Source organism: Saimiri boliviensis, chromosome 2, assembly GCF_048565385.1.
Source record: "Saimiri boliviensis isolate mSaiBol1 chromosome 2, mSaiBol1.pri, whole genome shotgun sequence".
Lineage (NCBI taxonomy): Eukaryota > Metazoa > Chordata > Mammalia > Primates > Cebidae > Saimiri > Saimiri boliviensis.
In genome coordinates this window covers 83,003,774-83,031,301 of record NC_133450.1, presented here as the reverse complement: position 1 = coordinate 83,031,301, position 27,528 = coordinate 83,003,774, and the positions used below count along the sequence as shown (strand labels likewise).

The following is a 27,528-nucleotide window of genomic DNA, read 5'->3' as shown; positions in this document are numbered from 1 at the left end:
GTGGTGGCGGGTGCCTGTAATTCCAGCTACTCAGAAGGCTGAGGCAGAGAACTGCTTGAACCCAGAAGGCGGAGGTTGCAGTGAGCCAAGATTGTGCCACTGCACTCCAGCCTGGGTGACAGAGCAAGACTCTGCCTAAAAAAAAAAAGAAAAGAAAAGAAAAGAAAAAAGAAAGAAAAAGGAAAAAAAAATCTTAAATTGCAATCCTTTTTTTTGGTTCCTTAAAATCATGGTAAATTATTTAACATATAACTAAGGACTACTACATGAAAGCAGTTAATTATGGCTACTAACTGGTATCCTTATAACAAAATTTAAGAGTTACGTGTCTTTACTGAGATATTGAATTAATTTAAGTATTTTATTAGGAAGTCTGGCTGCTGCATAATGCTTAGTAACATTACAAAACTTTTTTTTTTGAGATGTAGTTTTGCTCTTGTTGCCCAGGCTGGAGCGCAATGGCGCTTTCTCGGCTCACTGCAACCTCTACCTCCTGGGTTCAAGCGATTCTCCCGTCTAAAACCTCCCAAGTAGCTGGATTACAGGCATGTGCCACCACAATCAGCTAATTTTTTTTTTTTTTTTTTTTGTATTTTTAGTAGAGACAGGGTTTCACCATGGTGGCCAGGATGGTCTGGATCTCTTGACATCCTGATCCACCTGCCTCAGCCTCCCAAAGTGCTGGGATTACAGATGTGAGCCACTGTGCCTGGCAACATTACAAAACTCTTAAAGGAGCTCTGGAATTCCTGCAATTTGGAGAAAGGATGATTAGGTACTAGTAAATCAACTGTCTTGAATAGACTTTGATTTTCAGGCTACTGATGTTCTTGTCTTTTAATTACAAGTTACTACTCATTTCATGTCATCATTATCAATGTGGTTTGCTATGGCAGGTGATATGATTCCTCCTGAGTGTCCAGAACACAGTTATATCAGCAGAAGTTTTGGCTTAGTATTTTCAAGACATGATGCAATATGATTCAAATATGAAGTATTCACACCCCAAGCAGATGTGAATATAATTCCTCCATTCAGTGACATCTCACTGGTGGTGGTCACGATTCATGCTACTCAAATAACTTACAACATATTACAGCAAGGTAAGTATAATAAGATACAAAATTATTTTTAAGCTATAGGACATTATTTTATCATATAGACACATGTTTAGGTTTATGCTCTCTTACAGAAGTAACTAACAGGTAACTCACACACGGTGTTAATAATAAGTACTATATATTGTTAACTTGTCTATTTTGTTTTCACCAGTCTTGTTATCATCTAATTCTTTTCCCACTTGAAATAATCAGTGAAAGGGTGAAAGAGATAAAAATGTTTGGGAACCACTGCTTTAGAGTGGTTTTGATTGAGGTGGGAGGTGAGGGAGATGGTGCTAAAAAAGCCTGAGGGGGTGTACTCGACTCTTCAAGCTTGAACCTGAGTCATGATGCTATTACCTGTTTTGCTGTTTAATAGATTTCCATGTAAGACTTTGTTTAATAAGGGTTCTTGTGGCTTGAAAGAAAAAAAAGAAAGATTAAGGAGTGATATCATAGAAAATGGTAGGGTAAGGAGCTCCAGGAATCAGTCACTCTAATAAAACAACTATTAAGCCAGCAAGAACTGTCTGAAGCAACTTTTTATTTTTGAGACAGAGTATCCTCACTTAGTCCCCCAGGCTGGAGTGCAGTGGCATGATCTCAGCTCACTGCAACTTCAGCCTCCTGGGTTCAAGTGATTCTCCTGTCTCAGACTCCCCAGTAGTTGGGATTACAGGTGCGCCCCACCATGCCCATCTAATTTTTCTATTTTTAGTAGACCCAGAGTTTCACCATGTTGGCCAGGCTAGCCTTCAACTCCTGATCTCAACTGAGCCACCCACACTGGCCTCCCAAAGTGCTGGGATTACAGGTGTGAGCCACCATGTCTGGCCTGAAGCAACTATTCTGGAACTCTGGAGCCTGGTCAAATACTTGCAGCATCTAGGGGAATGCTCGATAAAGGAAGCAGCTGGTAAATTTTGGTGAGTTTTGGCATTTTGTGTAGTGGTTAGCATACTCTATCTCCCAACCCCACACCAGGTAGCCATGGGGATGATGGCTTGTTTTTCTGGTGTGGCTTGCTTGTGCCAGTGTAGACAATAGAGACCTGTCTTCCAAAAATTGAGGTTGCATGTTAAGATCTCTCAGGTGATTCACTGAGGGGCTAGCAAGGATGTGAGAAAAAGGAGCCCTCACACATTGCTGATTGGGACATAAAATGGTGCAACCACTGTGGAAAATGGCTTGACAACTCTTCAAAAAGTTAAACACAGAATTACTGTCTGACTCAGCAATTCTATTCCTGGGCATATATCCAAAAGAAATGAAAATGTTATGTCCATAATGATACTTGTACATGAGTATCTTTTTTAGTAGCATTATCTGTAATAGTCAAAAGGAGAAAACAACCTAAAAGTCCATCTATAGATGAAGGAATAAACTAACTCTTACATATACATACAATGGAATATTATTTAGTCAAAAAAGGAAAAAAGTAATGACAGATGCTACAACTTGGATAAATATTAAAAACATGCTAAGTGAAAGAAGCCAGACACAAAAGGTCACATACTGTACTGGGATTTCTTTCATATAATATATCCAGAATAGGCAAATCCATAGAGACAGAAAGTAGATTACAGATTACCATGGGGTAGGGGATGAGGCGAACAGGAAGCCATTAGTGAATACAAGTGTTTCACTGGGGTGATGAAAAAGTTTGCAAACTAAAGAGGTTAGGTAGTTGTAAAATATTATGAATAAACTAAATGCCACTGAACTGTATACTTTATCATGATTAACTGCATGTTATGTGGATTTCCCCTCAATTAAAAAAAATTGACAGTCATTGTTTTGAAGGACACTCAGAGGTCACCGTTAAAAAAGGAGGTTTGTGGCCAGGTGCAGTGCTCATGCCTATAATCCCAACACTTTGGAAGGCTAAGGGCAGGAGGATCACTTGAGCCCGGGAGTTCAAGACCAGCCTGGGCAACAAAACGAAATCTGATCTCTACTAAAAATAAAAAAACATATATAGCAGGGCACAGTGGCGCCTGCCTGTAGTTTCACTACTTAGGAGGCTGGGGTAGGAAGAGCCCAGGAGTTTGAGGCTGCAGTGAGCTATGGTCACATCACTTCACTCCAGCCTGGGCAAGAGAACAAGACCCTGTCTTTAAAAAATAAAAATAAAAAAATAAAATAACAAAACAAACAAAACAACAACAACAAAAAGTAAGTGTGTTAGTTATGGCGTATACCAATTGCAAGTTCAGAAAACGATTTAAAATTATACACATATACACATACTCTCCTTACCTGAAATGAGAAGCTTGATTCAGGAGGCAGCTATAGTCATCAGGAAGTTCTATCAACCTATTTCTTTTTCTAGGGTACCTACAAATGTAATTTAAAAGGCAATTTTATTTTTAAGTAAATAAGCCCAGATCAAAAACTAACCAAGGTGATAGAAAAAGAGTCTTAAAAATAACAAAAGGATACACATTTGTAATCCAAAGTAATTCCCATTATTGCTTGATTAAATCCAAACTTCTCAGCATATAATTCCAAATCTTTCATAAGCTGGACTCCTTTCGAAACTTAATTTCCACTACTTCCTAGGACTAACCTGTTCTAGCTAGATTTCTATACTGTAAAGGAAAGTAACATAAAGTAGTAGAGTTAAGAACACAGCCTTTAAAATTAGACAGATCTGGTTACAAATCCTAAATCCTCTAATACTTCGTAAGTCTTTGAACCTAAGCCTGTATATGAAAGGAATCATATAGTATGTGACCTTTTGTGTCTGGCTTCTTTAACTTAGCGTGTTTTTAATATTTATCCAAATTGTAGCATGTGCCATTACTTTTTTCCTTTTTCGACTAAATAATATTCCATTGTATGTATATGAGTTTGTTTATTCCTTCATCCACAGATGGACATTTAGGTTGTTGCCTCCTTTTGACTATTACAGATAATGCTACTAAAAAAAAAATACTGTCTGTAAACTAGGGATAAAATATACCATACTATAATCAGGGTCTCACCATCAAATCAGGTTCTGGGGAAGGGAGGGAGAAAAAAATTACATTAAATGAACTGATCAATTAAAAGGCTCATATTAAGAAATGTTAAATTAAATATGAATATTAGCATTAAGAAAACTTATAGAGCTGCTGAGGACTAAATGAGATACTCAGGTGAAACACAGTATACTTAGCACTTAATACATGCTTGCAAATGTTACTTGTTCTTACCAAACTAGATATAATAAAAGCCTGGCTTGCAAGTCTTGGCAAAGATCATCTAAATAATGTGAAATTCTCTCCTCAAACCCCAATCAATCAATCAATTTATTTATTTATTTATTGGAGACAGTCTCACTCTATCCCCTAGGCTGGAGTGCAGGGATGCGATCTTGGCTCACTGCAATATCCGCCTCCTAGGCTCAAGCAATTCTCATGCCTCAGGAGCTGAGATTACAGGCACCTGCCACCACCCCTAGCAAATTTTCCTGTTTTTAGTAGAGATGGGGTTTCACCATGTTGGCCAGGCTGGTCTCGAACCCCTGATCTCAGGTTATCCGCATACCTCAGCCTCCCAAAGTGCTGTGATTATAGGTGTCAGCCACCACCCCCAGCCCCAATCAACTTAAATTTTGTAATTCCTTTCATCTTCAACTCAGTTGTGTATATTTAGGGCAACCGAAACATTTATTTAGCAAACCCATTTTTTTTTTTTTTTTTAAGAGACAGGGTTCAGTCTGTTGCCGAGGCTAGCCTTGAACTCCTGGGCTCAGGCAATATTCCTGTCTCAGCCTCCTCAGTAGTTGGGACTACAGGTCATGCAACTGTATCTGGCTTAAATTTTATAATTCTTTCTATGCTCAGCTAAAAACGATCTCACAGACTAACCTTGCCTCATTAACTATGTTCCTTTTTAAATTTCTATAGCACGAATGGTATATTCCATACATCATTAAACTTTATGTTATAATGTCTTAAGTTTTATAACTAGATTGTAGATTACTCATGATCAAAAGCTATGTTACTTCTTTTAAATTTTCCAGAGTATTTCAGTACCATGCTAGGGAAATAGCAGATGTATAAAAAGTATACAGTGATTTGAAATAAAGGAAAAATCAGCCAGGCGAGGTGGTTCACGCTTGTAATCCCAGCACTACAGGAGGCCAAGGCCAGGAGGATCACAAGGTCAGGAGTTCAAGACTAGCCTGGCCAACATGGTGAAATCCCGTCTCTACTAAAAATACCAAAAAAAAAAATCAGCTGGTGTGATGGTGGGTGTCTGCAGTCCCAGCTACGCAGGAGGCTGAGACAGGAGAATCACTTGAACCCAGGAGGTAGAGGTTGCAGTGAGCCGAGATCATGCAACTACACTCAGCCTGGGAGATGGAACAGGACTCCGTCTCAAAAAAAAAAAAAAAAGAAATAGTTGTGTGAAATTAACAGTCCAAAAATATATATTCATATCTGAAACTTTTCTGTTCTCTCTACTTGAAGATCTTTCTTTTCTTAGTGATGTGACTCCTGCTACATCTGAGCACAGGGGCTGGATCTATTATTACTAAATCCCTAAAGTTGTGTTACAAGTGAAAGCAGCGGATGCACATTTACAGTGTAGGTGAAAGGAGTTCGGGGGTGAAGGAAGATGAGAAAAGAAGGAAATGTATACTGTCTCGATGTTTGTTTTATCCACAGAAAAATGTAGTTCTAATGTTGGTATTTAAGGCCAGGAGTCAATTCTGCCACTTGTTTATTGATGCAATTCAACTGAGTAAAATTAGACACTGTATACAATACCAGTCAGTCCCTGGGAGGGGACACAAAAAAGATAACGTGCAGTTCTTATTGGTCAGTTATTCTGGGTGCAAACAAGTGGACACTTAGGAGAGTGATTGTGTTAGGGGAGGCTTCATGGAGGAGGTGCCGTTTAAATTGGTATTTAAGAAAGAGGTAGATTTTGTGGCCAGGCACGGTGGCTCATGCCTGTAATCACAGCACTTTGGGAGGCCGAGGCAGACAAATTGCCGAGGTCAGGAGTTTGAGACCAGCCTGACCAACATCATGGTGAAACCCCTTCTCTACTAAAAATACAAAAAATTAGCAGGGTGTGGTGCCGAGTGCCTGTAATCCCAGCTACTCAGGAGGCTGAGAGAAGAGAATTGCTTGAACCCAGGAGGCGGAGGCTGCAGTTAGCCAAAATTGTAGCTCGTCTGGAAGTGCAATTTCCAGCAAGACCCCGTCTGGGAAAAAATAAATAAATAAATAAAGAGGTGGATTTTGTTAGAGCCATAACTTAAAGGAGATTGGAGGGCTGAAAAAAAGTTTTTAGGGTAGTTTCTAAGGACATAGATATGGTTCTATTTATACCTTGCTTTATTCTAAAAAAAAAAACAAAAGTGGCTTATAGAAACAGTGTAAGCCACTACCTTGTGAAGTTAACATACCAGCAGCTCCATGATGCCTCCTCCACCTTTGCCTTTTGACAGGCATATGCTAGCTTAAAAAAGATTCTCTTGGCCGGGCGTGGTAGCTCACGCCTATAATCCCAGTACTTTGGGAGGCCAAGGTGGGAGGATCATGAGGTCAAGAGATCGAGACCATCCTGGCCAACATGGTGAAACCCCGTCTCTACTAAAAATACAAAAATTAGCTGGGCGTGGTGGTGCATGCCTGTAGTACCAGCTACTCCAGAGGCTGAAACAGGAGAATGGCTTGAACCCAGGAGATGAGGCTACAGTGAGCCAAGATCACGCCACTGTTCTCTAGCTTGGTGCCTGGCGACAGAGCAAGACTATTTAATAAAAAAAAAAAAAAAAAAAAAAGATTTTCTCAAGAGGAACTGCTGGCTTCTACTAAGAGGAAAAGGACAGACACTCCAAGAAAAAATAACAATTGCAGGAAGAATCTGAATTCTGGCAAAGACCTAACAGAAATGCAGGAACACTGTACTGAGTGAGAATAAAGAAAGCAGTCTAGAAAGCATACTCAACAAACCAACTACTTTAGGAATCACAACTTGTAAATGAGGGAGAAAGGATTAAGTAGTGAAACCAACCTGACCACAGCGTTTTTTTGCTTCAAACAGTTTATTAAGGCAGGATCTGTACACCACCTGTATGTGGAGCCAAGAGAAAAAAACAAATGGATTATCAAAGCTTCAGTACATGATTTGTCCACAAGCCATTCTCTTCATTTCTTTCTGCCTCTTTCTTTTTTTTTTTTTTGAGATGGAGTTTTGCTCTTGTTGCCCAGGCTGGAGTGCAATGGTGATCTCTGCTCACTGCAACCTCCACCTCCCAGGTTCAAGTGATTCTCTTGCCTCAGCCTCCTCAGTAGCTGGGAATACAGTGACACACCACCATGCCTGGCTAATTTTTGTATTTTTTAGTAGAGACAGAATTTTCCCATGTTGGCTGGGCTGGTCTCAAACTCCTGACCTCAGGTGATCCACCCACCTTGGCTTCCCAAAGTGCTGAGATTATAGGCATGAGCCACAGTGCCCAGCCTATGTTCCTGTTTCTTTCCTTTTTTTTTTTTTTGAGATGGAGTCTTGCTCTGTCTCCCAACATGGAGTGCGATGGCATGATCTCGGCTCACTGCAACCTCTGCCTCCTGGGTTCAAGTGATTCTCCTGCCTTAGCCTCCTGAGTAGCTGGGATTACAGGCATGCGCCACCATGCCTAGCCAATTTTTGTATTTTTAGTAGACACAGGATTTCACCATGTTGGCCAGGCTAGTCTCTAACTCCTGACCTTGGCAATCTGCCTGCCTTGGCCTCCCAAAGTGCTGGGATTGCAGGCATGAGCCACTGTGCCCGGCCCTATGTTCCTTTCTATATTTATTTTATTTTTACTTTTTGAGATGGAGTCTTGCTCTTTCACCCAGGCTGGAGTGCCATGGCATGGTCTCGGCTCACTGCAACCTCTGTCTCCTGAGTTCAAGCAATTCTCCTGCCTCAGCCTCTCATGTAGCTGGTCCACAGGTGTATGCCACTATATCCAGCTAATTTTTTTTTTTTTTTGTATTTTCAGTAAAGATGGGGTTTCACTATGTTAGCCAGGCTGGTCTCGAACTCCTGACCTCGTGATTCGCCAGCCTTGGCCTCCCAAAGTGCTGGAATTATAGGTATGAGCCACTGTGTCCAGCCTCATATTTATCTTTTTATGTTTACATTTTTATATTTATCATTTTGCCCCTTTTCTTCTCCCTTTCTTTTTTGTAATTATTTTTCCTTCTCTTATTAATTTCTTTCTTAAAGGGCGTATCAATCAAGGTCTTACTGGAAAAATAGAAACCATTCTAAGTATTTAAACAAGAGAGAATTTAACAGGAGTTAGTAATAAAAGTGATGGAAGGGCTGAGAAGCCAACCATGAGACAAAAAGGCAAGGCAAACTAGAGATTACCACTCCCCTAGACTGGAGGAACAAAAGGAAACAGCGGTATCATGGAACACAGAGGCTAGGGTCACCAGTGGATACTGGAATCACAGTAGGTTTGTCTGGTGGGAACTAGAGCCAGACAAGAGCTACAATCACCACCAGAGATACCCCACAAGATAGAGGCAGCCTGAACACTGGGGCTTCTCTTTTTTTTGACCTCCAAAACCCTGCCGGTGCTTCCTCTCCCACTGGCTGAACCCATACAGAAGCCAGCTGACAAGGCTGACTGAGAAATTCTCAGGGTCATTCTCCGGCAACATAGGGTAGAGGATGAGGAAAGACTCTTGAGAGAAGGAGGGTCTGGAAAAATACAGAGGGCAAGGACTTTCTGTTTCAAAGTGTGAATTTTTAATACTTGACTAAATTACAACAGCAATTAAGACTTATCTATTCCAAGAATATAAAAGTAAAATTAGTTCAACCTACTGTAATTGTAGGGAAGCATGACATTGATTTTCTTTTTTTTTTTTTTTTTTTTTTTGAGGCGGAGTTTTTGCTCTTGTTACCCAGGCTGGAGTGCAAGGGCGCGATCTCAGCTCACCGCAACCTCCGCCTCCTGGGTTCAAGCAATTCTCCTGCCTCAGCCTCCTAAGTAGCTGGGATTACAGGCATGTGCCACCATGCCCAGCTAATTTTTTGTATTTTTAGTAGAGACGGGGTTTCACCATGTTGACTAGGATGGTCTCGATCTCTTGACCTTGTGATCCACCCGCCTCGGCCTCCCAAAGTGCTGGGATTACAGGCTTGAGCCACCGCGCCCAGCTAATTTTTTTTTTTTGTTTTGTTTTGTTTTGTTTTTGAGACGGAGTTTCGCTCTTGTTACCCAGGCTGGAGTGCAATGGCACGATCTCGGCTCACCGCAACCTCCGCCTCCTGGGTTCAGGCAATTCTCCTGCCTCAGCTTCCTGAGTAGCTGGGATTACAGGCATGCGCCACAATGCCCAGCTAGTTTTTTTTTGTATTTTTAGTAGAGACGGGGTTTCACCATGTTGACCAGGATGGTCTCGATCTCTCGACCTCATGATCCACCCGCCTCGGCCTCCCAAAGTGCTGGGATTACAGGCTTGAGCCACCGCGCCCAGCTGATTTTCTTAAACAATTCGTTTTGATCATAGTAGATAGAGATCAGAATATCTTGAGACAAATGAGGAAGCAAAGAAAAGAACCCAACACAGAGAACATGCTACACAAGAAGGGTGGCAGGAGTCAGAAGCCAACACACATACTGACCTGAGTATTGAAGGAAAAAGATAATGATTAAAGAAAAAGGTAGAAAGCAAGGAGAATAAAGGAAATGACGGGCAAGGAAAGTAATACAGTGAGAACTGATTATTAAAATGATGGAAAATGGTGTAGGCGAAGATTGGAGATTAGGAGTGTTGACAATGAACAGGAGGGCCAGAAACTAATGGGGTAGAAAGTTTTTCTGAAAGAAGGACACATTTCTCTCTTGGAAGTTTAATTGAAAATTTTTCTGATCTATCAAATGACCTTCCTTCTTTTCTCAGTCACCCTCCTGATACATGTGCTACCATGTGAGATATGCTCCTATTTTGGATACGGCTCCAATTTGGGTTCTTTTGATACTAATTGTGACTTTATGCCTGCTAGCAACATCTCCACCCCCCACCCCCAATTTAAAGCAGATGAGACACCAGCTGTGGGGAAAGTAAATAAACTGAATGGTAGTTATAGTGGAGGAAGCAGAAATTCCAACTGCCTATGGCTGTTGGTCTTATCCCTTCTTTTTCTTCTTTTGAGACGGAGTCTCACTCGTTGCCAGGCTGGACGGAGTGCAGTGGCGCGTTCTTGGCTCACTGCAACCTCTGCCTCCTGGGTTCAAGTGATTCTCCTGCCTCAGCCTCCTGAGTAGCTGGGACTATTGGCACGAACCACCAAGTGTGGCTAAGTTTTGTATTTTTAGTAGAGACGGGGTTTCACCATGTTGGCCAGGATGGTCTCAATCTCTTGACCTCGTGACCTGCCCATCTCGGTCTCCCAAAGTGCTGGGATTACAGGCATGAGCCACTGCACCTGGCCTCATCCCCACTTCTTAAGTGTGCAACTTAGGAATCTCCTATAGTTTTGCCACACCTTCAATCAATGCTAATTGAACTAAAAGCTTAGCAGGTAATTGTAATTTTAAAATTTCAGATTGTATAATAACCCAACAATGACATTTTACTCCCCACAGTACCTCTGGAGCAAGGGCCTTACAGTATCCCAATATTCCTGGAAGAGCAGGAACAAATTTGTAGGTAAAGACAGATAGCTACAAAGTGCACTATACTCCCCTTCTGCAGAATCTGCAAGAGATTAAAAATACATTTAATAAGCACATTATTCTTACCTCGTCAATCTGTTATTAAAATTTCTTCAATACTTATGCTCATTTCTATACTTTCCTTGTAGAAAGTATATTTCTTATTCTATAAAATGATAGGTGGCAAATAAGTCACAGTGATTTTTTAAAACATAAATTGAACTGAGTTACTCTCCTGATCAGATGGCTCTAATGTGTAACCACACTTAGTATAAAATACAAGGTCCCTATCATGGTGCAAAGGCCCTGAGTGAGGTGACCCTGGTTACCTCTTAGACCTGTTACCCTCCCCTTAGGCTTCAGCCATACTCATCTCTTTGCAAATCTTTGGCTATGTCAAACAAAGCTTTGGGATTTATAACTTCTTCTACTTGCGAATATTCTTCCTTCAGCTGTCTGTCCAACTCAACCCTATCTATGCTGCTGTTGGTTCAATGCTGCCTCACAGAGAAGCATTCCATGAAAACTGTCTGGGAGAGTTCCACATTCTGACCCCAATACCCTCTATCCCTAAACTGCTTTATTCTGCCTTATAATATTTATCAGCATTTTATATTACATTATATATATATATATATTTTTTTTTTTTCTATTTGTTTACAATTGGATTCCTCCCACTAAAAAGGACTTTATTTCACTCACAACTGTATTATAGCACCTATGAGATAAATACATGACTTTTTTGTATGTGAGCAAACAACAGATATGTACTGGCAATTAGTTGAAATTTTATACAAGTCCACGAAAAACCTAGATCAGATAAGCCCTACTGAACTGAGCTCAAGATAAACAAGTTGATAGCCAGTAACAGTAACCTAGTCAGCTTATTCTCAAAGGACAAAAGAAGAATCTATGAGCAATTCTGGTGACTCTTCCAAAGTCATAAACATTCTGAGTTTTACCCATACAAAGCCACAGAAAAGCTTCCCTACTTTGGTCTAAATACAGAGGGAAGTAAATGAGAAGGTGACCCTAATGCTTAAATATACATGGCCTCAGTTGGTTCCAGTAGGCTTTTACTAGCAGCACTTTCATTCTTCAATGGAGTTATATGTCCATTTTTTTTTTTTTTTTTTTTTTTTAAAGACAGAGTATTGCTCTGTCACCCACGCTGGAGGGCAGTGGCACGATCTTGGCTCAGTGCAACCTCCACCTCCTGGGTTCAAGTGATTTTCCCACCTCAGCCTACCACATAGATGGGACTGCAGGCATGCGCCACCATGCTCAGCGAGTTCTTTTGTATTTTTAGTAGAGATGGGGTTTCAACATGTTGGCCTGGCTGGTCTCGAACTCCTGACCTCAAGTGATCCACCTGCCTCGGCCTCCCAAAATGTTGGGATTATAGATGTGAGCCACCACACCTGGCCTGTATGTCTAAAATTTAAATAACTTACTATACAGTAAAGTCTTCCACCTATGTAGCCAAACAATTCTCTTCTCTAAAGATAACCAATGTTTCTAACTTCTTGTATAGCCTATCAGTTATATTCTGCATGCAGATATTTTATAAGCTCAAACCTATAACCTATGCATAGATAGGACGTAAGAGTAGGTCTTGCAGATTAAAAGGCTAATATATTTTTTGGCCTCACCTTTAACCTATACCAGGACAGGGCACACAAGTTTGAAGTGAACACAGATGAAAGAAATGGGGAGTGAAGTGGTTTTGTCTGCTTTAACCTTGAATTCATGAGCTTGAAGGTAAGAACAAAGAAAATCTCTCATTTTCCACTCAATGCTTTCATTTTTCTACTTACTGGTATGAAGTTCTTCAGGCGGAGTTACCCCAAGTAAATAGTGGAAAAACAATGCAGCACAGCGAAGATAAGGGGTGATGCCATTCTTCAGTGAGACCCACAAATACCAGCCAGGAATACCACACCCAATGCAGCTAAGAGACAATAATTCCAGAAGACAACAGAATACTTATCAGACTAAAACCCTAGATGTAAACATATCCCCCTTTTCAAATACAAAGTTGAACATTCAGGTAATTTATTATCCATGTAACTTTTAAACATTTAAAAACAAAATACAGTCCTAGCAGTCTTGGAGGCCAAGGCAGGCGGATCACCTGAGGTTAGGAGGTCAAGACCAGCCTGCCAATATGGCGAAACCCCAGTTTCTAATGAAAGTACAAAACTTAGTCAGACGTGGTGGTGGATACCTGTAATCCCAGCTACTTAGGAGGCTGAGGTGGAAAAACTGCTTGAACCCAGGAGGTGGAGGCTGCAGTGAGTGGAAATCATGCCACTGCACTCCAGCCTGGGTAACAGACCAAGACTCTATCTTAAAAAGAAACAAAACAACAACAACAACAACACCCCAAAATATTTGAGTAGCTAAGAGTTTCAGTGTTTAAATCTCCTAGTAATTTCCTAAAGAAAAGTCACAAATCTTACATCTTTTACCATGTAGATTTTTTTTTTTTTTTTTTTTTTTGAGACGGAGTTTCGCTTTTGTTACCCAGGCTGGAGTGCAATGGCGCGATCTCGGCTCACCACAACCTCCGACTACTGGGTTCAGGCAATTCTCCTGCCTCAGCCTCCTGAGTAGCTGGGATTACAGGCACACGCCACCACGCCCAGCTAATTTTTTGTATTTTTAGTAGAGACGGGGTTTCACCATGTTGATCAGGATGGTCTCGATCTCTCGACCTCGTGATCTACCTGCCTCGGCCTCCCAGAGTGCTGGGATTACAGGCTTGAGCCACCGCACCCGGCCCCATGTAGATTATTAAGGCAAGAAATTACTCTTCTTTTTCTTAAGTGAAGACAAAAAACAAAAACAAAGAGGCAACCAAAAAATCTACTTTAAAGAAACCTGACTCTTAAATAAAGTATACTCTTTTTTTTTTTTTTTTTTTTTTTTTTTTTGAGACAGAGTTTCGCTCGTTACCCAGGCTGGTGTGCAATGGCGCGATCTCGGCTCACCGCAACCTCCGCCTCCTGGGTTCAGGCAATTCTCCTGCCTCAGCCTCCTGAGTAGCTCGGATTACAGGCATGTGCCACCATGCCCAGCTAATTTTTTGTATTTTTAGTAGAGAAGGGGTTTCACCATGTTGACCAGGATGGTCTCGATCTCTTGACCTCATGATCCACCCGCCTCAGCCTCCCAAAGTGCTGGGATTACAGGCGTGAGCCACTGCGCCTGGCCAGTTTTTTTTTTTTTTTTAAGTTGAGAAAAGGTCTCACTATCTTGCTCAGGCTGATCTCGAACTCCTGGACTCAAGCAATCTGCTTACCTCAGTCTCCCAAAGTGCTGGGATTACAGGTGTAAGCCACTGTGACTGACCTAAAATAAAGTATACCTTTCAACATAAAACTTAAAGGTTACTAAAGCTTTCATTTTTTTTGTTTCTTAGATTAAAACAGGCGTCTGCAAACTTTTACACAGGGGGCCACTTCACTGTCCCTCAGACCGTTGGAGGGCCGTCACATACTGTGCTCCTCTCACCGACCACCAATGAAAGAGGTGCCCCTTCCTTAAGTGTGGCGGGAGGCCGGATAAATGGCCTCAGAGGGCCACACGCGGCCCACGAGTGCGGGCCATAGTTTGGGGACGCCTGGATTAAAACCTTGTAAATAAACATAGGGAGAAAAATATTTACCAGTAACTAACCAAAGCAACTTGTTAGCTAAAATAAATTAATAATTTCCTGGTTTCTCTATTAGGATTCACTAATGATCTGTATGGCAGTTAAACTATTCTGTATGATACTGTAAAGGGAATCTTATGTAAACTATGAACCTGAGTTAATAATAATGTATTGGCCGGGCGCGGTGGCTCAAGCCTGTAATCCCAGCACTTTGGGAGGCCGAGGCGGGTGGATCACAAGGTCAAGAGATCGAGACCATCCTGGTCAACATGGTGAAACCCCATCTCTACTAGAAATACAAAAAATTAGCTGGGCATGGTAGCACGTGCCTGTAATCACAGCTACTCAGGAGGCTGAGGCAGGAGAATTGCTTGAACCCAGGAGGCGGAGGTTGTGGTGAGCTGAGATCGCGCCATTGCACTCCAGCCTGGGTAACAACAGCGAAACTCTGTCTCAAAAAAAAAATAAAAATAAAAATAATAATGTATTAATATTGGTTAATCAATTGTAACAAATGGTACCTCCCTAATGCAAGGTATTAATAATTGGGGAACGATTAGGGGGAGGGAGCAAATGAAGGCTATACTTTCTGCTCAATATTTCTGTAAACCTAAAATGCCTCTAAAAAATAGTATGTATTAACCTTAAAAAAAAAAAAGACTGGTAACGAGACTGGTGAGGGGAACTTGGTAGCAAAGTTCAGCAGAGCATTCCTATTGTACTCCTACTATAACCTCTACACAAAGGTTAAATATATACAAAATTTAAAATATATCACAGCCAGTGCTCGACTTACGACCACGGTCGGGACCACGGAACGGTCGTAACACGATTTGATCGTAAGTTGAGTAGGCTGTATGTACAGTTGAAATGGTGCACGCGGAGATGGTAGTGCTGCCAGAAGCTGGTCCGCACTGTGGTACGCCCAGCTGGGCAACGTTTGCGCTGCCAGACGCAGAGCAGTCGTGGCTAGCGATTGTGGTTGTAAAGTCGAATGGTCCTAAGTTACATAGGTCGTAAGTCGACCTGTATTATGTATATATGTATACATTACATATATTATATAACTACGTTATACAGTATACGTACATATTATGTATAAATTATATGCATAGTAAAATATGAATGCCAATGTATTTTCCATATTACTCTTAAGAGCCTTAACCTGTAATTATATGCATGCACTGATTGCATCAATTGTATGGATCACTGTAAGGACAACCTATTTTCCATTTTCTACATTTATTTTAATCCTAAATACTCCATTTGTTAAAATCCAGTCATCTTTTATCTTCTGACTCTAGGACAGTTTACAAATGTAAAGATGTGTCAAACTTGTTTCAGTCTCAGAAACAAGCAAGTGGGTAGCTGTTATTCTAACCTACTACCTTTTACTTCAGAGTAAAATAATCAAAATATGTTTTCTTCGCTGTAAGCCTATCCTGTGCAAACAAAGTCATGCTAAAAGCCCTTAACTGATTTTTTTTTTTAAAAAAGAGAGACAGGGTCTTGTTATGTTGCCCAGGCTGGTCTCAAACTCCTGGGTTCAAGCGATCCTCCTGCCTTGGTCTCTCAAAGTGCTAGGATTACAGGCATGAGCCACTGCACCTAGCTTCATAACTGATTATTATTTTTTATTATACTTTAAGTTCTGGGATCATACACCCAACAGGCCCTGGTGTGTGATGCTCCCCTCCCTGTGCCCCTATGTTCTCATTGTTCAACTCCAACTTATGGCCTTGAGAACATGCGGTGTTTGGTTTTATGTTCCTGTGTTAGTGTGCTGAGAATGATGGTTTCTAGCTGCATCCATGTCACTGCAAAGGACAAGAACTCATCCTTTTTTAAGGCTGCATAGCATTCCATGGTGTGGATTTGCCACATTTGGATTGGTTCCAAGTCTTTGCTATTGTGAATGGTGCTGCAATAAACATACATGTGCATGTGTCGTTATAGCAGAATGATTTATAATCCTTTAGGTATATACCCAGTAATAGGGTGGCTGGGTCAAATGGTATTTCTAGTTCTAGATACTTGCAGAATTGCCACACTGTCTTCCACAATGGTTGAACTAATTTATACTTCCACCAACAGTGTAAAAGCATTCCTATTTCTCCACATCTTATCCAGCATCTGTTGTTTCCCTATTTTTGAATGATCGCCATTTTAACTGGTGAGAGATGGTATCTCACTGTGGTTTTGATTTGCATTTCTCTAATAACCAGTGATGATGAGCTTTTTTCCATATGTTTTTGGCCACATAAATGTCTTCTTTTGAAAAGCATCTGTTTATATCCTTCGCCCACTTTTTGATGGAGTTTTTTCTTTTCTTGTAAATTTGTTTAAGTTACTTGTAGGTTCTGGATATTAGCTCCTTGTCAGATAGATAAGATTGCAAAGGTTTTCTCCCATTCTGCAAGTTGCATGCTCAATCTGATGATAGTTTCTTTTACTGTGCAGAAGCTCTTTAGTTTAATTAGATCCCATTTGTCAATTCTGGCTTTTGTTGCAATTGCTTTTGGTGTTTTAGTCATGAAGTCTTTGCCCATGCCTATGTCCTGAATATCCCCAAAACTCCTTAAGTTAATAAGCAGCTTCAGCAAAGTCTCAGGATATAAAACCAATGTGCAAAAGTCACAAGCATTTCTATACATCAATAACAGATAAACAGAGCAGCAAATCATGAGAAAATTCCCATTCACGACTGCTACAAAGAGAATAAAATACCTAGGAATACAATTTATAAGGGATGTAAAGGATCTCTTCAAGAACTACAAACGACTGCTCAAGGAAATAAGAGAGGACACAGACAAATGGTAAAACATTCCATACTCAAGGACAGGAAGAATCAGTATCATGAAAATGGCCATACTGCCCAAAGTAATTTACAGATTCAATGCTATATCTATCAAGCTACCATTGACTTTCTTCACAGAATTACAAAAAACTACTTTAAAGTTCATATGGTACCAAAAAAGAGCCCATATAGCCAAGACAATGCTAAGCAAAGACACAACAAAGCTGCAGTCATCATGCTACCTGACTTCAAACAACACTACAAGGCTATAGTAACCAAAACAGCATGGTATTGGTATCAAAAAAGATATATAGACCAATGGAACAGAATAGAACCCTCACAAATAACATCACACATCTACAACCATCTGATCTTTGACAAATCTGACAAAGTCAAGCAATGGGGAAAGGATTCCCTATTTAATAAATCGTGTTGGGAAAAATGGCTAGCCATATGCAGAAAACTGAAACTGGACTGTTTCCTTATACCTTATACAAAAATTAACTCGAGATAGATTAAAGATTTAAACCACAAAAACCCTCAAAGAAAACCTAGGCAATAACTGATTATTTTTAACTGGAATTTAAATGATTCAAATGTCACTTACACTGCCCAACAACTGAACAAAAAATGGAATTATTAAAAGAATGAACTAATAGATTATTACTCACCCACTTGTATACTGAGAAATTTCTGCAAAGAAAGAAGATGCAGAATGAGCCTCTTCAGTGTCTTCTTCAACCTGAGCAAGTGGTAGGCCTGAAAAAGAAATTCTGTGAGATGAATTATGTATTTGCTATTCAGTTTATAAATTATACTTCAATTTCATGGTTCCAAGATAATGAACAACAGATTCATTCAACTGAGGTTGTTTCCTTTTTTTTGAGACAGAATTTCACTCTTTTTGCCCAAGCTGGAGTGTAATGGTATGATCTTGGTTCACTGCAGTTTCCGCCTACTGGATTCAAGCAATTCTCCTGCCTCAGCCTCCCAGCTAGCTGGGATTATGCTCATGTGCCACCGGCTGAGCTAATTCTTTATTTTTAGTAGAGACGGGGTTTCATCATGTTTGTCAGGCTGGTCTTGAACTCCTAACCTCAAGTGACCCACCTGCCTCTGCCTTCCAAAGTGCTGGGATTACAAGGCATGAGCCACCATGCCTGGGGCTCCACCTGTTTTTAATCTAAGTAGTTTACGCTGAATATTAAAGTTCTTAGGTAAACTTTATATATTAGTTGGAGAAACAAATGGGGCAGAATCACTAAACATGGATGTTTAATATTTACTTGCTAAACATGTAAATACTTCATCATAATATGACCGTGGAAATAAATTAATAGTTATCAACCTGCTTTGGGTTCCTAGGAATCTTAGCCAGTAGGCAGAAATTAAACAGAAAAGGAAGTAGATGCCTGCCCTGCCTTCATGCTGAAGCAAAGAGTCTCATAAAAAGAACCTGTTGAGGTTATTTTCCTCCATCAACCTATCCTTAAGGTGCGCCATCCTAAACCTTTCTGGCAACTGCCAGTTACTCTCACACTTACATTAAAGCTCTGGACAAGCCACTCTGAATTTCAGAATTATTGCATTAAAACTGATATAGAAATGTCTACCTTGCAGTTTGCTCTGAGGGATGTTATAGCACATTTGAGTAGTGCTCTGTTGTTTTAAAGATGCCTTTGTTTATGTATTAATTGATCTGGAAGGTCATGATTCAAGTTGTCCTCAGTAATTTTATCATATCTTGAATGATTACTCCTAATCCTTTTCATTTTCCAAATAACATCTCTTTATTGCTATACTTTAAAAAAACATATCATGAATCATATGATTGAAAAAAATCATACTGATTTTCTCAATTCAAATGTAAGAGAGTTCAATAATTCTAAGTCATTCTTTACAAATTTGCGGTAAATTTTACCTGCAATAAAATGCACACATATTAAGGGTTCTATTTGATGATGAGTTTAACAAATGCACACACTCATAAAACAAGATTTTAATTTTTTAATTAATACACTTTTTTTTTAAAGAGAGAAGTTTTAGTTTCATAGCAAAATTGAACAGGAAGTACAAAGGATTCCCTCTGTCTCTATGCACACACAACATCCCCCACCTATCAACATTCAGCACCAGTGTAGTACACTGGTTATTATCAATGAACCTACATTGCCACATCATTATCACTCAAAGTCCACAGTTTACATTAGGGTTCATTCTTGGTGTTTACATTCTATGAGTCTGGACAAATGTGTAATAATGTCATGTATGCACCATTGTAGTATTTTTCGGAACAGTTTCACTGCCTTAAAAATTTTCTATGATGGCTGGGCTTTAGGAGGCCGAGGCTGGCAGATCATGAGGTCAAGAGATCAAGACCATCCTGGCCAACATGGTGAAACTCTGTCTCTTATAAAAAATACAAAAATTAGCTGGGCGTGGTGGTGCATACCTGTAGTGCCAGCTACTCGGGAGGCTGAGGCAGGAGAATTGCTTGAACCGGGAAGGTGGAGGTTGCAGTGAGCTGAGATCGTGCCACTGCACTCTAGGCTGGTGCCTCGCGACAGAGCGAGACTCCGTCTCAAAAAAAAAAAATCCTCTATGCTGTGCCTATTCAGCCCTCTCATAATGCCCTTACCCCTGTCAATCACTAATCTTTTTACTGACTCTATAGTTTTGCCTTCTCTAGAGTGTCATATAGTTGAAATCATAGTATATAACCTTTTCAAATTGACTTCTTTTAGCTAGTAGAAGTCTATGTTTTCATCACTTGGTAACTCATTTATTCACTTACTTGTCTACCTTTTCACCACTCAGTAACTCATTTATTCATTTATTATTTTTTTTAAGATGGAGTCTCACTCTGTTGCCCAGGCTGGAGTGCAGTGGTGCTATCTTGGCTCACTGCAACCTCCACCTCCTGGGTTCAAGCAATTCTCTGCCTTAGCCTCCTAAGTAGATGGGATTACAGGCACCTGCCACCGTGCCCCACTAATTTTTTTGGGCATTTTTGGTAGAGACAGGGTTTCACTATCTTGGCCAGACTGGTGTTGAACTCCTGACCTCGTGATCCACCTGCCTTGGGTCCTCAAAGTGCTGGGATTACAGGCGTGAACCACCATGCCTGGCCACTTTTTAAAATTTTTTGAGATGGAGTCTTGTTCTGTCACCCAGGCTGGAGTGTAGTGGTGTGGTCTTGGCTCACTGCAACCTCTGCTTCCTGGATTACAGCAATTCTCCTGCCTCAGCCTCCTGAGTAGCTAGAAGTACAGATGTGCGCCATCATGTCTGGCTAATTTTTCTATTTATTTAGTGGAGACAGGATTTCACTATGTTGGCCAGGCTAGTCTCAAACTCCTGACCTCAGGTAATCCTCCTGTCTTGGCCTCCCAAAGTGATAAGGTTACAGGCATTAGCCACCATGGCCGGCCGACAACTCATTTCTTTTTAGCACTGAATAGTATTTCCACTGTCTGGATAAATGATAATTTATTTATCCACTCACCTATTGAAGGATACCTTGGTTGCTTCCAAGTTTTTGTAATTATGAATAAAGCTGCTATAAACATCCCTGTGCACAGTTTTGTGTGAAACTTTCATTTTGGTAAATAAAAGTTTTCAATTCATTTGGGTAAATAAAAGAAGTATGACTGATGGATCATATGGTAAGAGTATATTTAGTTTTGTGAGAAACTGTCAAACTGTCTTCCAAAGTGATGGTACCATTATACATCCCCATCAACAACAAATGAGAGTTTCTGTTGCTTCACATGCGTGCTAGCATTTTGTGTTGTCAGTGTTTTAGATTTTGGCAATTCTAATAGGGGTACAGTGGTATCTCATTGTTTTAATTTGCAATTCCCTAATGGCATATAGATGCTGAACATCCTTCCATATGATCAGTTATCATCTGCATATCTTCTGTGGTGAAGTGTCTTTTCAAGTGTTTTGCCCATTTTTATTTTTTAGAGATGGGATCTTGCTATATTGCAAGTCTCAAACTCCTGGGCTCAAACAATCTTCCTGCCTTGGCCTCGAAAAACGCTGAGATTATAGGCGTGAGTTATCACACCTGAGTCTCGCTCTGTTGCCAGGCTGGAATGCAGTGGCATAATATCAGCTCACTACAACCTATGCCTCCTGGGTTCAAGTGATTCTTATCTCTCAGCTTCTCAAGTAGCTGGGACTACAGATGTGTACCACCACACCAAGATAATTTTTTAATCTTTAGTACAGACAGGTTTTCATCACGTTGGCCAGGCTGGTCTCAAACTCCTGGCTCAAGTGATCTGCCCATCTCGGCCTCCCAAAGTGCTGCGATTACAGGCCTGCACCATGGCACCCAGCCCCACTGCCCATTTTAAAACTGGGTTGTTTTCTTATTGTGGATTGTTAAGAGTTCTTTGCATACTTTGGATAACAGTTCTTTATCAGAAGTGTTTGTTACAATAACTGTCTCTCATTCTCATGACATTGTCTTTAAGTGAGATGACTTTTTAGATATAAAACCAAAGGCATAATCTGTGAGATAAATAATTGATAAGCTAGACTTATAATAAAATTAAATTCATTATAATAAAATTAAAAATTTATTCACTTAATGACATTAACATAATTAATTACAGTGTTACCCAAAATAATTTCAAAATAGCAATACAGTTACCACTGTTATCACTTATATAAGTTCAACTTAAGATTTTTTGTCTTAAGGGGAGGTAGTTCTTTTGTCGTCAGAACATACCCACTAGGGAAGTACAGTTGAAATACTGTTTTAAACTCACCTGAAGTAACCAGTTTCTTGGTATGTTTTATACAGTTAGTTTCATTTGTTGTTTTCAATTTTAAAAAATTATCTTCTCCCATTTTATTTTTTAACTAAGTAAAAGATTTATAACCGGGCCAGGTCTGTAATCCCAGCCATTTGGGAGGCCAAGGTGGATGAATCACAATGTCAGGAGTTCAAGACCAGCCTGGCCAATGTGGTGAAACTCCGTCTCTACTAAAAATACAAAAAATTGCAATAGAGCAAGACTCCATCTCAAAAAAAAACAAAAACAAAACACCAAAAAATCTAGCCAGATGGTAGGCACCTGTAATCCCAGCTATTCAGGAGGCTGAGGCAGAGAATTGCTTGAACCTGGGAGGTGGAAGTTGCAGGGAGCCGAGATTGTGCCACTGCACTCGAGCCTAGGCAACAGAGCAAGACTCCGTCTAAAGAAAAAAAATTTATAGAGTTCTAAACTCAAAACAGTATTTAAAAAGGACATTAACTGAAGGCTGGGCACCTTGGCTCATGCCTTTAATACTAGTACTTGAGAGGCTGAGACAGGCGGACCACCTGACATTAGGTGTTTGAGACCATCCCAGCCAGCACAGGGAAAATGCGTCACTATTAAAAAATACAAAAATTAGCTGGGTGTGGTGGTGTGTCCCTGTAGTCCCAAGTGTTAGGGAGGCTGAGGCAGGAGAATCACTTGAACCCGGGATGCAGAGGTTGTGGTAAGCAAAGATCATGCCACTGTACATCCAGCTTGGGCAACAGAAAGATATTTTGTCCCCCCGACACCTGAAAAAAAGGCTAGGCATGGTGGCTCATGTCTGTAATCCCAGAACTTTGGGAGGCAGAGGTGGGCAGATCACAAGGTCGGGAGTTCGTGACCAGCCTGGCCAGCATGGTGAAACCCTGTCTCTACTAAAAAAATAAAAATAAATTAGCCAGGCATGGTGGCATTTGCCTGTAGTCCCAGCTACTTGGGAGGCTGAGGCAGAATTGCTTGTACCCAGGTGGTGGAGGTTGCAGTGAGCTGGGATTGTGCCAATGCACTCCAGCCTGGGTGACAGAGCGAGACTCTGTCTCAAAACAAACAAAAAAAGAAAGACATTCATTGGAATCTCTGCTCAAATCCCTATGTCTTTTCCCTACCCTAGAGGTAACTATTTTTAGTTTTTGGTTTTTAATTCTATTGTCTCTCTCTCTCTCTCTTTTTTTTTTTTTTTTTGAGATGGAGTCTCTCTCTGTCGCCCAGGTTGGAGTACAATGGTGCAATCATGGATCACTGCAATCTCCGCCTCCCAGGTTCAACCAATTCTCCTGCCTCAGACTCCTCCCAAGTAGCTGTGATTACAGGTACCTACTACCATGACTGGCTCATTTTTGTATTTTTAGTAGAGGCAGGGCTTCACCATGTTGGTCAGGCTGGTCTCCTGACCTCAGGTGATCCACCCACGCTGGCCACTAAAAGTACTGGGATTACAGGAGTGAGCCACCCTGCCTGGCCTCTACTGTCTCTTTTATAAATCACATAAGCAAATATGTATATAAATATATATACACATAAGATATCTTACACAAAAATGCTATATGATAACCATTATTCTATACCTTGCTTTTTTAACTTATTGTATTATGGAGATCAATTCATATCAGATCTTGTTCATTCCTTTTTAAAACTGCATGGATTTCCATTATATGGTACATCACAGGTTATTCAATGAATCCCCACTGATGGACAGCTAAATTGTTTCTGGTTTTTTTTTTGATATCCCAATATCACAATAAATAATGTCATGCTTGTATCATTTCATATTTTTGCCAGTAAAGCTTTGGGACAGATTCCTAGAAATGGAGTTGGTGTGCCACAGGTTAAACATACATGTCATTCTGCCATATTTTATTCTGACATCATTTTAATTATGTTTGTTCTCTAAATTATATGAACCTTCAGTAGCCCTTACTTTATTGGTCACTAAAACCCACAACCGGATTTTGCTTTGGTTTTTTTTTTTCCCCTTCTATTTTTAAGAGATGACATCTTGCTCTGTTGCCCAGGTTGGAGAGCAGTGGTGCCATCATAGCTCTCTGCAGCCTCAAGATCCTGGGCTCAAGTGATTCTCCCACCTCAGCCTCTCAAGTAGCTGGGACTACAGGCGCACACTAGCATGCTCGGCTAATGAAAAAAAAATTGTAGAGATGGGGGTCTCGCCAATTTGCGCAGGCTGGTCTCAAACTCCTGAGCTTAAGTGATCTTCCTGCCTTGGCCTCCCAAAGTGCTAGGATTACAGGCATGAACCACTGCATTCAGACCCCAGACTTTTCTTCCTATTAAATACCAGACTCTAAAAGAACAACTGTTATCATCATTCCATAATGTTGTATTACTCATGTATCTTCAACTGATTCAAGAGACATTTCATGAGTGCTTACAGGGTTTAACAAAGGTTACTAGATACTTGCAGCTTTAGAGGGAAGGTGCTGAAATTTCATTGTTTCCTATCATCAAGAAACTTACACTGAGGACAAAGGAGCATAGGGAGAGAAGAAACAGGGAAAGGAGGAGGACAACAGTAAGACATAACCACAAATAACTACAAAACAAGATACTAATGACACATGTTGCAAGGGGAACAAAGAACTATTCCAGCTGAAGAAATTAAGAATGGTTTCAGGGACCTCCTTATCAAAAGGCTGAAAAAACTCATGTAGGGACAGATTTTCAGGATGGGGAATTTGAAAAAGAGAGGAAAGCAGGTCCAAGTGATCTTCCTGCATATCTGCAGAGTAGCTGCTAATCAAAGAATCAGGTAGTTTCAGCTAAGAATCTTTTTCACAGCTTATTCTACCTTTCCTTGCTTAAATACTAGTCATAAAAACAAAACAAAACAAAACAAAAAGATGAATAATCATTCAATAAAAAATATAACATGGAACCTAGAAATACGTAATATAATCACAAGCATAATTAATTCTGCCAGTAAAGTACGGCAAAATGTTATTCACAGTGAACATTCCGATGAAAACTTTACCTGTGTCTATTGTAAGTAGTATCTGAAGCACATGTGCCATGGTGATCAAATGGAAGAGATAAAGGTGGTTATAGGAAGAACTAACTGAAGAAGGCTGCAGATCAACAGTGTCATCCCAATACAAGGATGGGAATGCTAACACAGCACCCACCTATGAAAGAAAAATGAATATTAACATAGGTAATGATAAAAGACGAACACAAATTAATGTCATAACTAAATGTGAAGGGCACCACATGCTGCAGTGTGTTTGTGTGTGTGTCTTTTAACAAATGCCATATTTTTACTTATTCAATAGAATATATTAGAATATAATGTACCACAAATGGAGGATGATGGTCACCACCAAACAGGTTATTCATTTGCTGTATCTATTTATTGTAGGTCGAAGCAGTGGTTCTGAACTCTGGCTCACAATATTCAACATTACAGTAGTTCTTAAAACAATACTGATACACAGGACCTACCCTAGTCCAACCAAATAAAAATCTCTTGGGGTAGGGCCTAGTTAACGGCATTCTTTTCAAAGTTCCCCAGGAGATTCCAAAAGACCGTCAGAGTTGACAACCACTATGCAGAGGCCTAGATAATGAGGGATGAGGATGCTGGCTAACCCTGCATCCAAAAACTCCATGCTCCCAATCCCCATACTGCTTTCTCTATAAAACTTGGTTTGAAAGAATGAGATCATCACAGGGATGGAAAAATCTCTGCAAAAAAACTAAGGGCAGTTGCCATCCATCCACAGGTGTTTGGGGAAGCCTAGATACACCCAGGGTCTGGTCGCTATCACCACATTATCAATGATTTTAAGAGAGCTCACACAGTCATTGACTGTATATCTTATATACAACTTAAGAAAAAGGCAAAAGTGGAAGCATAATATGAATTAGAAAAGGCTTGCCTGTACAGATATCCACTAATGTAATCAACCAGAACAAGACCTATTACAAATTGATGGTAAACAGAACGGACAGGAGAGATCAAACTTTATAGATTAAACACCAATAATTTATAATCTTGAACAAAGGGTATGAATGAGGAAAACACACGAAATTATCAACATGAGGGATTTAAACAAAATTACTGAACACTTACCAAAACGTGAAACAGATCTATAGATAGAAGGCATGGTGTATCTTCTGATTTTAGGTTAGGAAGAACAACTAAAACAAACAAAAAGTTAATATAATTCAGTCAGTAAGACAGCAGTGTAGTTAAATAAAATGCAAGCTAAGAATACCTAAACCAAATGTATAACAGGATTATAAAATACAGAAACTAATACATCACACCGTTGAGATATGGAAACCATAATGAGAGACAAACTGAACTGAGAAAAGGCTGTTAGAAAGCCCTGGATACAATTTAAGGGTTAAAAGGTAAAATTTAGGGGGAAATGGCACATGAACTAGGATAACCGAAATACGGAGATTGTTTAAGAAACATTTGTTGAGGATGGGCGCAGTGTTTCATGCCTGTAATCCCAGTGATTTGTGAGGCCAAGGCGGGCAGAACACAAGGTCAGGAGATCGAGACCATCCTGGCCAACATGGTAAAACCCTGTCTCCACTAAAAATACAAAAATTAGCTGGGCATGGTGGCTCATGCCTGTAGTCCCAGCTACTCAGGATGCTAAGGCATGAGAATTGCTTGAACCAAGGAGGTGGAAATTGCAGTGAGCCAAGATCACGCCACTGTACTCCAGCCTGGCCAAAGAGCAAGACTCCATCTCAAAAAATAAAAATAAAAAATAAAAAATAAAAAATAAAAGAAAAAGAAACATTTGTTGAATGAAAGAGAAGAGTTACTTTTATACAATGTTCCCTCTATCACTTTTCTCTGATTATACCTTTCTAAATGTTCTGTGATACATAATATACAAACAAAATTAGGGTTGTGGGGTGGGAAGAACATGCAAAGCAGAATAGGTAAAATGAGGATGGAGAAGATCCTCTTGAACAAAATTAGATAATGGTTTATGTAGATGGATCATCTGGAGGAAATGCAGATGGCTCAAAAGCTATTATCTTTCCAATCTGGTCCATGTCTAAAGAAAACAGTAATTTCAGGAGCGAGAGCAAGGGTGGCAAAGGAGTGAAATTAGTAAGTCAAGATGAATGGTTTTGTTATATAAAAATGAGGGAATGAATTGTATCTAAATAAAGCTGTTATTTCTATTTTTATTTATTTATTTGTGAGATGGAGTCTCCTTCTGTCGCCAGATCTCTCCCAGTGTCACAATCTTGGCTTACTAGATTCAAGTGATTCTCCTGCCTCAGCCTCCAGAGTAGCTGGAACTATAGGCGCACACAACCATGCCCAGCTAATTTTTGTATTTTTAGTAGAGACAGCGTTTTACCACATTGGCCAGAATAGTCTCAATCTCTTGACCTTGTGATCTGCCCGCCTCAGCCTCCCAAAGTGCTGGGATTACAGGTGTAAGCCACTGTGCCCAGCTAATAAAGCTGTTATTTTTAAAAACGAGGAAGAGAAGACTCAT

General features: G+C 40.2%; 1 protein-coding gene across 4 annotated transcripts in view; it reads right to left on the bottom strand.

The window, feature by feature from the left end:
• The window catches only part of UBR1 (ubiquitin protein ligase E3 component n-recognin 1), a 173,400-nt gene that overhangs the window by 9,945 nt on the left and 135,927 nt on the right, over nucleotides 1–27,528 (bottom strand). For all 4 annotated transcript variants that reach the window (XM_074393773.1, XM_003928951.3, XM_074393772.1 and 1 more), the window contains 7 exons: nucleotides 26,124–26,191; nucleotides 25,026–25,176; nucleotides 17,894–17,981; nucleotides 12,585–12,718; nucleotides 10,702–10,810; nucleotides 7,119–7,175; nucleotides 3,360–3,437 (listed from right to left, as the gene is read on the bottom strand). In XM_074393773.1, the coding sequence (XP_074249874.1) occupies nucleotides 3,360–3,437; nucleotides 7,119–7,175; nucleotides 10,702–10,810; nucleotides 12,585–12,718; nucleotides 17,894–17,981; nucleotides 25,026–25,176; nucleotides 26,124–26,191 (685 nt within the window). The remainder of the gene's footprint in view (nucleotides 1–3,359; nucleotides 3,438–7,118; nucleotides 7,176–10,701; nucleotides 10,811–12,584; nucleotides 12,719–17,893; nucleotides 17,982–25,025; nucleotides 25,177–26,123; nucleotides 26,192–27,528) is intronic.